At 42.3% G+C, this 12,338-nt stretch overlaps 1 protein-coding gene across 1 annotated transcript in view; it reads left to right on the forward strand.

Annotated features, from left to right (window-relative positions):
• The window catches only part of dnah7 (dynein, axonemal, heavy chain 7), a gene marked incomplete at both ends in the record, with an annotated part of 103,225 nt that extends 93,735 nt beyond the window's left edge, over nucleotides 1–9,490 (forward strand). The window contains 9 exons of the mRNA XM_080730080.1: nucleotides 18–218; nucleotides 1,076–1,237; nucleotides 2,404–2,589; nucleotides 3,530–3,667; nucleotides 4,384–4,614; nucleotides 5,561–5,713; nucleotides 6,767–6,944; nucleotides 7,500–7,603; nucleotides 9,284–9,490. Of these exons, the coding sequence (XP_080586206.1) occupies nucleotides 18–218; nucleotides 1,076–1,237; nucleotides 2,404–2,589; nucleotides 3,530–3,667; nucleotides 4,384–4,614; nucleotides 5,561–5,713; nucleotides 6,767–6,944; nucleotides 7,500–7,603; nucleotides 9,284–9,490 (1,560 nt within the window). The remainder of the gene's footprint in view (nucleotides 1–17; nucleotides 219–1,075; nucleotides 1,238–2,403; nucleotides 2,590–3,529; nucleotides 3,668–4,383; nucleotides 4,615–5,560; nucleotides 5,714–6,766; nucleotides 6,945–7,499; nucleotides 7,604–9,283) is intronic.
• Nucleotides 9,491–12,338: the final 2,848 nt, after the last annotated feature.

Raw genomic sequence — 12,338 nt, forward strand, 5'->3', positions numbered from 1 at the left:
TATGTGTCTTGGAGCAGGAGCTGAACCCAGACAGCACCCATCCAGACTTCAGACTGTGGCTGACCAGCTACCCGTCGCCCACCTTCCCTGTGGCCGTGCTCCAGAATGGGGTCAAGATGACCAACGAGGCCCCCAAGGGCCTCAGAGCCAACATTGCGCGCTCCTTCCTCATGGACCCCATCTCCGACCCCGACTTCTTCAGTAACTGCAGCAAGCCGGTCAGTGTGTTACGTGTTCAAGGTTCACTGTAGAGGTCTGCACGCACGGGACAGTTTTCTTAGTCCTGCTCCCGCTGGATTTCTGACCATTGCCACCCACTTCTGTATTGGTTTTGTATTGGCTGTATTTCTGATTGCCTGCTTTTAATCTCTGACTGCCGATCCCGCCAACATGCAATGTTTGAGTGCCGTTTAGTCCTGCATCATCCCCAAATGTCCGTATTCTAAAACCACTCCTTATTAAGTCCATATTTTAAAGTTTTTCATCTGTTAAATTCTTAATTCACTCCCCCTCATTTTGTGGAATTAGATGTTTTTACGTAACTCATATATATTAGAAATTATAATAAGACATAATACTTATGGAAAGTGGAAAAACAGTATATCTCCAACAGTTTGTGGAACAACAGTTTAAGTCTGTACAAGCAATATCCAGCAGTCAAAGGGTGCAGATAACATTAAAACAGACAATTGAATAAAATGAGGGGGGGCGTGCATTAACAATTTAACAGATTAAAAATTAAAAGTTTGTGGCGTACAGTCTGGTAAACCAAAAGAATATCTATATTCAAAAATAAATAAATATGAACTTAGACTGTTATTCGTCTCAGGTACTCAGTTCAAGGTGTATGTATTGTTACGTCTTGTGTTCAAGTGCATAAGAGTACAATTATGTTGTACTCATTCCCTACATTAAAGCATTGTTTATGTGCATGCCTATTATATTACTCAGTGTGTGTGTGTGTGTGTGTGTGTGTGTGTGTGTGTGTGTGTGTGTGTGTGTGTGTGTGTGTGTGTGTGTGTGTGTGTGTGTGTGTGTGTGTGTGTGTGTGTGTGTGTGTGTGTGCACTCCTCAGGCAGTGTTCAAGAAGCTGCTCTACGGCCTGTGTTTCTTTCACGCGCTGACCCAGGAGAGGAAGAAGTTTGGTCCTCTGGGCTGGAACATCCCCTATGAGTTCAATGAGACTGACCTGCGGATCTCCGTCCAGCAGCTTCGCATGTTTCTGGAACAGTACAAGGTATTGTTGGGAGTAATGAATAAAACTACTTGGCTAATACATTTGTTGTGATGTTTTCTAAATTGGCACACGCACAAACATACATGCACGCACATGCATGCATGCATGCATGCATGCATGCGTGCGCACACACACACACACACACACACACACACGCACACGCACACGCACGCGCACACACACTCTCACGCAAACTTAGGAACTTTGCAGGTAAATCAAAAACAAAATTCTATAATATTCACTCAATTCTAACTTCCTATGACAGAATCACAGCCTTGCTAATATACCTGTGTGATATACTTTTCCCCATTGGGATCAGAACAATTTTCTTGTGGGGAAAATACAAACACGCACACACATACAAAGAAACATCCTTCAACAGTATCTTTTTTAATGCAATTACCACCAGTTCCACGCTCATCCATTCCCACTGCTATTTTAACCACGCACTTTATGTTTAGATCATGCAACTTATGTATATATTTCACACTGCCATTCTGATATGATCTGACCGGTCTTCCAACATTTCTTGAATCTGCAATGATGGAGCTAGCATGACAAAGAATTTCACCCACTTTTTTTTTAAACCTATATATCTTTTATATTAGTTCATTCATTCTCTTGAACACATGAGAGACAGAGTGCTCAAGCACAAGACAATGACGGGCTCTGTGAATGTCATGGGTGTAATAGTCTCGCATAGCCAGACAACTATTCCACAATCTCCGAATGCTATATAGAGTCTGGAACGGCAGCTCCTGAACGGCGAGTATCGGAAGTAGCCACTGCTGCACTGAACTGTAGTCCCTTTGGAAACAGAAACACACTAGCACAGACAGAGTCAATCGAGCGGCATATTTCTTGTTATGTGTGTATATTTGAAGAAAACATTTGAAAACATTGTGGAAGTAACACCAACAACACCAGAGAAAGACGAAATAACGGCCCCAAAACATATTGAAAGGAGACAACGCTTCCAGTAGGACTTGTTATTGCTACTACACCAAGGGAGCGGTTGCGTCACATCCGCTCTATCTCGCACTCATCGTTTCTATTTCCGTGCCCCAGACTGTATGCCGGGAGCATTTGCAAATCGCGGAGGCAACAGACTGGCCACGCGAGACTATGGGTGTAATGATGAGTCTATGACTTCCTGTCCCCGACAGGAAGTGCCCTTTGATGCCCTCCGCTACATGACGGGGGAGTGCAACTACGGAGGTCGTGTGACGGACGACTGGGACAGACGGACCCTGCACACCATCCTCTCCATCTTCTACACCCCCAAAATACTCCAGGACTCCCACTACAAGTTTGACCCCAGTGGGATCTATTATTCACCACCAGAGGGCGATGTAAGCATACTGCTAATGTTCTAACCTCTAAATGGTTATTTGAACTGTTTGTATCCTGTGCTTTTCTGGCATGCACAAAAAAAAGAAAAAAAGAATCAAACACTTCTTTACACCTGTGAACCTCTAATGTTCCAATAAAGTGTAACATCACCAATGCTGTGGCACCAACGCTATATTGTATTCAGGATGAACACACATTTACACATAGCCGTCATTATAAATGTCATCAATCTAAAGATTAACCTTGTTTTTCAATTAGCCTTATTACTATGAATGTTTCCCAATGTTTTACTTTAGTTTACTTAGACAGGACACCGCATATTAATGAACTTTACATAACAATGCAACATAAATACGCCCGATTTAGCAAAGATGCTAATTTACATCCACAGTCCCCACAGAAAAACATCATCTAAAATCACACCCGTGTGAACTGAGCGGTGGTTCTCCCCCCCCCCCCCCCCCCCCCCCGCCCGCGTGTGTGTGTGTGTGTGTGTGTGTGTGTGTGTGTGTGTGTGTGTGTGTGGCCTGGACAACAGCGCCCCTCCCTTAACATGTGTGGCCAGAAAAGGTACTACACAGGCTTGAGGCTACATACAGACCCACCCACATACAAACTAACAAACTAACTAACTAACAAACAAACATACCTACACACACGGCCACGCTATGGAGACGGTGTGACCACCGCTCAAAAACAAAAACAGGCAGACAGTGGAGTACATTACATTTCACAGGGAAACAATGCATAACACTTAAATACAATAACAAAGGCACAAAGGTTCAAAGTATATCTACGGTATTTAAGGCTAAGACTAAATCAAGTTCCACTTGGCTCGCATAGTATTGCACTAGGAAATTAACAGCATTTTAGAGGGCAATATACTCTACCGCTAGGCGCTAACCACCTCTCTGGTTTCACCTCTGTTCTCTCCTGCAGTACAACAGCTATATTGAATATACCAAGTCGTTGCCACACAGCCCATCTCCTGAGATTTTTGGCATGAATGCCAACGCCGACATCGCCAAGGACCAAGCAGAGACACAGCTGCTGTTCAACAGCATCCTACTCACACAGGTAAAACGGACATACTGCCGAGGCCAGCACAGCACCCAGGAGCTAGAACACCAACCACTGTAACACACACCCTTAGTATAGCACATTTCAACAACAAGGCAATTCAATGTGCTTTACACAGAACATCAAGCAAGGATACACAATTATAAAGTGGCATTAGCATGCATAAAACAAAAGATGTAAAAGAGTTGCAGTGCAGAAGAGGAAAGAAAAGAGAAAAAGAGAAATAACTGAAAGGCAGCAGCAAACAGAAAGGTCCTTAGTTGTGTTTTAAAAGAAAGTGGCAGCAGACCTGCCGTTTTCTGACCAGATATGTGGTGCATAAAAACTAAGGCTGCTTCCCCACGTTTATTTTTGTTTTTTAGGGACTGAAAGCAGACCTTTACCAGATGACCTGAGATATCTGGATGGTTCATGATATCACACAAGATCAGAAATGTATTTTGGCGCTAAACCATTTAAAGCTTTAGACCCAACAGTTGTATTTTGAAATCAATTATTTGACACACAGGGAGCCAGTGTAATGATTTAAGATGTAAGCAAAATATGTCAAATCTAAGCGATTAACTGGCTAATTTTAAGTGGCAGATAAAGGCAGTGTGACACTAAAGCCTTTTCAAAAACCGTTTAACAGATTAGATTTTGTTAGTATTATTTCAAGGGGAAGAAAGGAACCAACTTAACCTGAACCACTATTGCCGTCTTTCCTGGTCCAGTCCCGTTCTTCTGGCTCTGACACCAGGTCAGCGGACGACATGGTGTTCGAGGTGGCGGCTGACATTCTGAGCAAGTTGCCCCCCGACTTCGACCTGGAGGTGGCGATGCTGCGTTTCCCCACCAGCTACGACCAGAGCATGAACACGGTGCTGGTGCAGGAGATGGGCCGCTTCAACAACCTGCTGTGCACCGTCCGGGAGTCCTGCCAAAACATTCAGAAGGCCATCAAGGTACGCTGGCGCGGCTGTTTCCCAAACCCATCTTTTGGTCGTGGGTTAAATATCAACAAAATTAAATGTGTTTCCTACATTTATAGATCTCACTCTCTCAGTGATGTACAGTATATCGGACCAGTTACCCATATATGGAGACCCCTGGTACCCATATATGGAGATCCATGTACTGTATATGGAGATATGCTGTGAGAGCCCAAACATGCTTACTCAGTTATTCGTTATGTGAAAGTCCTATGACGTCTATGACATCTGAAATCATACCCTTTTATGCCCATACATGGAGATCCCTGTCTGTAGAACCAGCCACACAGATATGGGCTGTCTTGGCCATAGATAGATATGATTAGATATGGGCTTAATATTGATGACATCAGGTAACTCCATGTATGGGCATAAAAGGGATTCTGTTACCACTGTGACATCAGAGCTTGATGTCAGAGCGACAAACCCATAGAACCACAGTCTGTCAGGCGTGACAGACAGAGATACATATGGACAAACTGTGACCGTTCACATACTAATGTGCGACCTATGGTCGCAATAATTTATATAAAATCACAACTTTTCACTTTTTTGAGCTAAAAGGTTTGGGAAAATGTTTTTTTTTAAATGTGGAGCAATTTTGGTAACAGACTATCATAATCAGACAGAAGAATTTCAAACCACCAGAGAGTGTCTCTATGACATCGAGCTGTTGTAGAGTAAGATGCATTTACATGTGTTAATGTGTCTGTGGATGTACAGTACGTACTTTTTATTTGTGCTCCATTTGCTTACTTTGATGAAATTGTGTGTGTGTGTGTGTGTGTGTGTGTGTGTGTGTGTGTCTGTGTCTGTGTGTGTGTGTGTGTGTGTGTGTGTGTGTGTGTGTGTGTGTGTATGTGTGTGTGTGTGTGTGTGTGTGTGTGTGTGTGTGTGTGTGTGTGTGCGCGTGCAATAGGGCTTGGTGGTGATGTCTGCAGACTTAGAAGAAGTGGTGAACAGCATCTTGCAGGGCCGTATCCCTGCCATGTGGATGAAGAAGTCCTACCCCAGCCTCAAACCCCTGGGCAGCTACGTCAACGACTTCCTGGAGCGCCTCAAGTTCCTGCAGGTAACCTGATGCAGCCTCGTTTCCTCGCTGTCAGCAGGTAACCTGATGCAGCCTCGTTTCCTCACTGTCAGCAGGTGTCCAGGGGGCAAATAGAACATTATCAAACATTTCCTCTTTTCGCTACTAAACGAATAGTGAAAATAGTTGATCTACAAGCTCGCTATTTTAGAAATGATAACTTCTTCCCCTTTATGTCTGAATGTACGCCTCTGCTGGTGTCCAAAATGTCCAATGTTCTTTGTTATTATTATTTAAAAATAGTGAAAATAGCTCATCTACAAGCTCACAACGCATCACATCACAACATGTTGTGAGCTTGTAGATCAACTATTTTCACTACTTTTGTGTGACTTGAAGTATAGCATAGCTATTATACGTATAGTATCCGGTCCTGACTGACGGAAGCCATTCGGGCCCATTTAGTTGGTCAGGTTCTGGTTAGGTTCAGACCTGTGAATGAATTTACATGACATAGTTGCCTGTTTGCAATTATTTGAGTTAAACTTAATAATGGGTTAACCACTTTCAAAAATGAAGATATTTGAAAATGGCAAAAATAGCTGACTTTTAGAAGTTTTTGAAAATATAACATTATCAAGTATACATAGTATACAAGCCTGTTTTGGTAATAGTACATTATTTACGTATTTTGATTGATTGATTGATTGATTGATTGATTGAATACTTTATTAGAAGTTCGCATAGGAAAAACACATTACAATACAGTTCAGATACAAAGTCTAATAGGATTTAAACCCAAGAAAGAACAATGGCTTGTTTACATTCCTTCTGTACTCTATCCATAGAGAAAATGAATGGTGAAAATATATTGGCACTGGTCATTGTCATTTAATTGAATATTTCAGTAATAGACTTTGTATAGCTATATCTTCCCTGTGCAATTTGTGTTTACAAAGCCTAAAAGGCAAATAGAAATGATTTCCGATGTTAAATGCCAGAAACTATCATTTTTATGACAATTAATGGTCAGCTAAGGTTTCACAATGGTGGCTGGCGGCCCAACAAACCCCCTCCCGTGTGTTGTGTGATCAGGACTGGTACGAAGGGGGGATGCCGGCCGTCTTCTGGATTTCCGGCTTCTTCTTCACGCAGGCCTTCCTGACAGGAAGCCAGCAGAACTACGCCAGGAAGCACGCCATCCCCATCGACCTGCTGGCCTTCGACTTCCAGGTGCTGGAAGACACAGAGTACCACCAGCCACCAGAGGACGGTAAGCAGTGCTGGAAAGCAGTGTTTCTCAAACATTCAAATTTCAAGGTCCAAATGGAACCAAATGAAGCCTTGTGGGTCCATTTGGTTCCATTTGTACACTGTCAAGAGTTACAGACTTGTATGGGTATGGGTTTAGACCCCCCTAAAGGAACCCACAGAGTCCCTGGAATTCACTTTGAGAACCACTGCTGTAATTAACTTTACTAAAGTACATTTACTGTACTTGAGTGCACTTTTGAGGAATTTTTACTTAACTGGAGTGTTTCCAATTTTCAATGCTTTTACTTCTATCCCACAACATCTCAGAGGCAAAAAATATTGCACTTTTACTCCACTACTAATTATTTGAAAACATTGTTACTTACTTCAGCCCTACATTTCAGCCATTTGAAAATAGACGATTTATAGGTTTGAGTATTTTTACTTGTGTGTGTGTGTGTGTGTGTGTGTGTGTGTGTGTGTGTGTGTGTGTGTGTGTGTGTGTGTGTGTGTGTGTGTGTGTGTGTGTGTGCGCGCGTGCGCGCATGCTTGCGTGAGTGTGTGTGCACTGTAGGTGTGTACATTCGAGGGCTTTTCCTTGATGGTGCTCGTTGGGACAGAGAGGCCAGACACCTGGCTGAGTCCTTCCCTAAAGTGCTGCACGACACCATGCCTGTGGTGAGAGCTCCCACACACATGCACACATACAGTATACAGGGAAACACTCAGATTCCACACTAGTTCTCAAACTTTTTCATGTCAACAACAGCCAAATTGATATGTATCTGGCCACCAACAACCATCTGAAAATGTTTTTTTGCCGGGGGACCAGATTTAAAAAAAAAAAGAAAAACACACTTTTATGCAAAAACATGTATAGCAGATCACAGCTCACAGCAAGTGACATGCTGTGGGCTTGTATATCTGCTCTTTTTGAACAGGCCGATTTTGCTGGGGACCCCCTGGAACCCCCCAAGGACCCCTGGGGGTCCACTTTGAGAACCACTGCCCTATTTGATACTTCTATGGACTACAGTACAGTACTACCAGCATCAGTGCATTTCGTTGCAGTTGGGCTTAAATATTGTATCTCAAAAACAGTTCCTTGTTTATTATTAAAAGCAGTGAAAATAGTCGATCGGCTGCTTTTGTGCGACCCTCTTTTATGATGAAGTAGGCTGCAGTGGTTCCCAAACCTTTTAACTCGAGACCCAAAAGAGAGATTAGACGTTTGCCCAGGACCAGAACTAGTGAAAACAGCTGTTTTACAAGCTTGTAGATTGGCTATTTTCACTACTTAAAATGTTATGGAATTTCTCTATTTATTCATGAAATGACTTCATCATCATTGCATTATTTTTTTCTATTTAATGAAAAATTAAAAACAAAATGTAGGAAACAAAAAATTAAGGGACCCACAAAAATGACTCCTCCTGACTGTTTGCGATTAAAGTAGGGGGAACATTTCCTCTTTTCGCTACTAAATGAGTCGTGAAAATAGTTGATCTACAAGCTCGCTATTTCAGTGATGTTACTAGGTTTTCAATGTAATGGGTCCCGGGACCCACAGGTGGTCATTCAAATGGGTCCCAGAAAGGTTTTATGAGTCCTCAATACAATGTTTTTGAGCGCTGTGAGCTTGTAGATCGGCTATTTTCAAAATGTTTGCCTATTTCTTATATTTATTTTACAATTTGGCTAATGTTTGAACTTAGAACTAGGATTTCTAAATACACTAGGCTACAGACACCCATTTAATTATATGTATATCACTGGGACCCCAATTTATATTAAATGTTAAAATACTAGAGTACAAATGGAACAGGTCCATTTGGTTCCATTTGTTCACCGAGTTACAGACCCATAAAGTTCTATTTGGTTCCTAACTATCATTTATCTGGGGACCCCCTGGAACTCCCTCAAGGACCCAGGACCCCACTTTGAGAACCACTATTGAAAATAGTTTTTAGCTGTTCCAGGTTTAACTGATAATAACTCTTTACAGTGTTTATCTTACACAATACATTAAAAAACGAATTAAACTATCTAAACTAATATAGCAACTTAAGTAGAAGAAGTAAATTATTTTAACATGGACTCCAATGGAGGCGCATCCCAGGGACCCCAGGACCATGACATGAATGAGTCCCTGGGCGACTTGAATGAGTTTTTGATGCGGGATGCGCACGTAATGACATCACTGCTATTTTAGAAATGATAACTTCTTTTTTGCCATCCCCTATTTATTTCTGAATGTACTCTAAAAGTAATGTTGTGTCATTGCCATGACATCATGGCCATTAACCTTGTCACAACACCTCCAGTGTAACAGCCTGCTCCTCTCTCTCTCTCTTCCAGATGTGGCTGAAGCCTTTGAAGCGACAGGACGTTCCCCAGAGGATGAGCTACGTGGCTCCTGTCTACAAGACCAGCGAGCGGCGAGGCACCTTGTCCACCACTGGCCACTCCACCAACTATGTCATCGCCATGACGCTCAACTCCGACATGCCAGCGGAGCACTGGATCAGACGAGGGGTGGCGTTGCTATGCCAACTCAACTCTTAAGCCTCTGTTTGTTTCCTTTTGCGTTGTTTGTTCACTTGCAGTGGTGTAAAATAACTTGAGTGCATTTATTCAAGCATTCAAGTACAATGTTGTGGTATTTTTTACTTTACTGGAATATTTCCAATTTTCAGTTAGTTTTACTTCTGCTCCGTTACATCTCAGAGGCAAATATTGTACTTTTACTCCACTACAATCGTTTGAAGACTTTAGTTATTATATTATTATAAAACATAGGTTAACCACTTCAGCCCTATACAGTACATTTCGGGCCATTTGAAAATAGCTGGTTTACAAGTGACCTTGTAGATCTGCTATTTGCAAAAGATTTGTGTACATTTCCATTTTTATACATTTGAAAACTTGTGAAACAGGACATTCTGCATTACAAGCACTTTCTACTTTTGGTACTTTAATTACATTTTAATACCAATACTTTTGTAGTAAATTGTGAATTCTGGACTTTTACTCATAATTGTATTGTATTTCTACATTTCTACATTGCAGCACAGATACTTTTACTGAATTAAAACTTTTTCAGTACTTTTTCCACCATTGTTCAAATACATGCATGCATCATGTAAAGAGCCTTGCCTTTTTTTGTGTAGTTCAATCATGGGGAATGTTTTTTTTTAAGTCTGAATACAATGTATTTGTTCAATAATTTGACATTGGTATTTGATCAAATACAATTAAAAACGTTTGTTTCAAAGCACAAGTATTTTTTTTTTTTTTTAATATCATCTCACAAAGTGTGTAGGCCTATGTGTGCGCGTGCAGCCGCACACTGTAGAATTACAACTGGAGTTTAATTTACCTGTCAACAAGCTTTGTCTACAAGTTGATATGCAATGCGTTGTGAGCGTTTGGCAATTAGGGTGCATTGATAAATGCCACTTCAACTTTGCCACACAACAATATTTGGGGACAAAATATGCTGTTTATTATGCATTCCATTGATAAATGAGGGCCACAGTGTTGCCATGTCTGCTTTTTACAAACAAATTTGGGCTTGATTTCAACTTTGGGCTTGATTGGGCTCGGAAAAATAAATAAATAGTGTATATCTAATAGCGCAACACGTTGTGAGCTTGTAGATCTGCTATGTTCCAATAGCCATTAGTCTTTTCATTTGGGCTTGTTTTTCATAGACCTGGTTGCTTATTCCTCTCCCAGGATCTGGCAACACAGTGTGATATCACGTGAACCCAGAGGCGTCAATTGGGTATGGCAAGCTATGGCAGCTGCCATACCTTGGCTACAGGGGGACATAATAAAATGTACTTTTCATGAGGGCGGCGGGCGCGCGTGCAAGACACCAGTCATGTTGCCATACCTTAGCTTTTGCTGAACTGACCATAGGGAACTGACGCTACTGCGTGAACCGGAAGTAAAATAGGCGTTCGCGCGGAGCGAGGAGAAGACTCCGCCCCTAATGGTATTGTGCAGAGGACGTTAACTTTTCTCTCTTCATTTTGTGTGTCGACTACAAACATCAACAAACATCAAAGAGACAGACCGCATGAGCTACAATGTATCAGACTAGAGGGTCACGGCCCTTCGGGCCGCTCCCATCTAGTTAAAAAAAAAAAAAAAAAAAAAAAGTTAAAAAAAAAAAAAAAAAATCGTTTCCGGTCGGACCTATTTGATCGCCGGACGCACTTCCGGTTTAGAACTCCGTGTGCCACGTGATCAGTCCTAGCCAATTGGAGTGCTGCATTTGGTCGTGTCTGAGTGATCCACTCTCCCACAAACTGACAAAAACCGCTGGCTGCAGTTCTAAAATGTAGGTATAGATGGAGGCTGTTAGCCGTTAGGAGGTCTATTAATGAACACATGACGACAGTTGGAGAGGAGATAGTGGAGAGATCAGATACTGTGTTTGTTGATGTTTGCTGTGAGAAGAAGCTGAACGTCAAGGTGTTTGTGTTGGAGCGCCTCCTTGCGGCCGCTCAGTGGATGTGCATGCAGCCTCTTCCAGAGAGAGATGGAGAAACACACCAAACTACACACTGCAGGTTGGTACAACTACACACCAAACTACACACTGCAGGTTGGTACACCTACACACCAAACTACACACTGCAGGTTGGAACAACAACTACACACCAAACTACACACTGCAGGTTGGTACACCTACACACCAAACTACACACTGCAGGTTGGTACACCTACACACAAAACTACACACACTGCAGGTTGGTACACCTACACACCAATCTACACACTGCAGGTTGGTACACCTACACACCAAACTACACACTGCAGGTTGGTACACCTACACACAAAACTACACACACTGCAGGTTGGTACACCTACACACCAATCTACACACTGCAGGTTGGTACACCTACACACCAAACTACACCCTGCAGCTTCGGTTGGTACAACAACTACACACTGTCTGCAGGTTGGTGCAACTACACACACTGCAGGTTGCTACAACTACACACCAAACTACACACTGCAGGTTGGTACAACTACACACCAAACTACACACTGCAGGTTCGGTTGGTACAACAACTACACACCAAACTACACACTGCAAAATATGTGAAATGTGAAAATCTGGTCAATGGAATTTTCTTTTGACAGGATCTGTAGGGGTACTGTGGCGTAGGTACAATTTCCAGTGAAATATAATTTCCAGTGAAATATTCTCTTTTCTGTCCAAAAAGTGTATTAGACGCAAGGTTGGAATACAAGATGGGGCTGATCGTAGCCCTGAATACAGGATGGTCCATCCTGGTGCCGCCTCAACCCGAGGAGCTGTGGGGAATCCGACCCTCAACGGTTTGAGCCGGTAGGAACGTCAGATTTCAAAAATAAAGTGCTTACCCAGGCCAACTTT

This window comes from Nannobrachium achirus (assembly GCF_963921795.1).
Source record: "Nannobrachium achirus genome assembly, chromosome: 1".
NCBI classification, from domain to species: Eukaryota; Metazoa; Chordata; class Actinopteri; order Myctophiformes; family Myctophidae; genus Nannobrachium; species Nannobrachium achirus.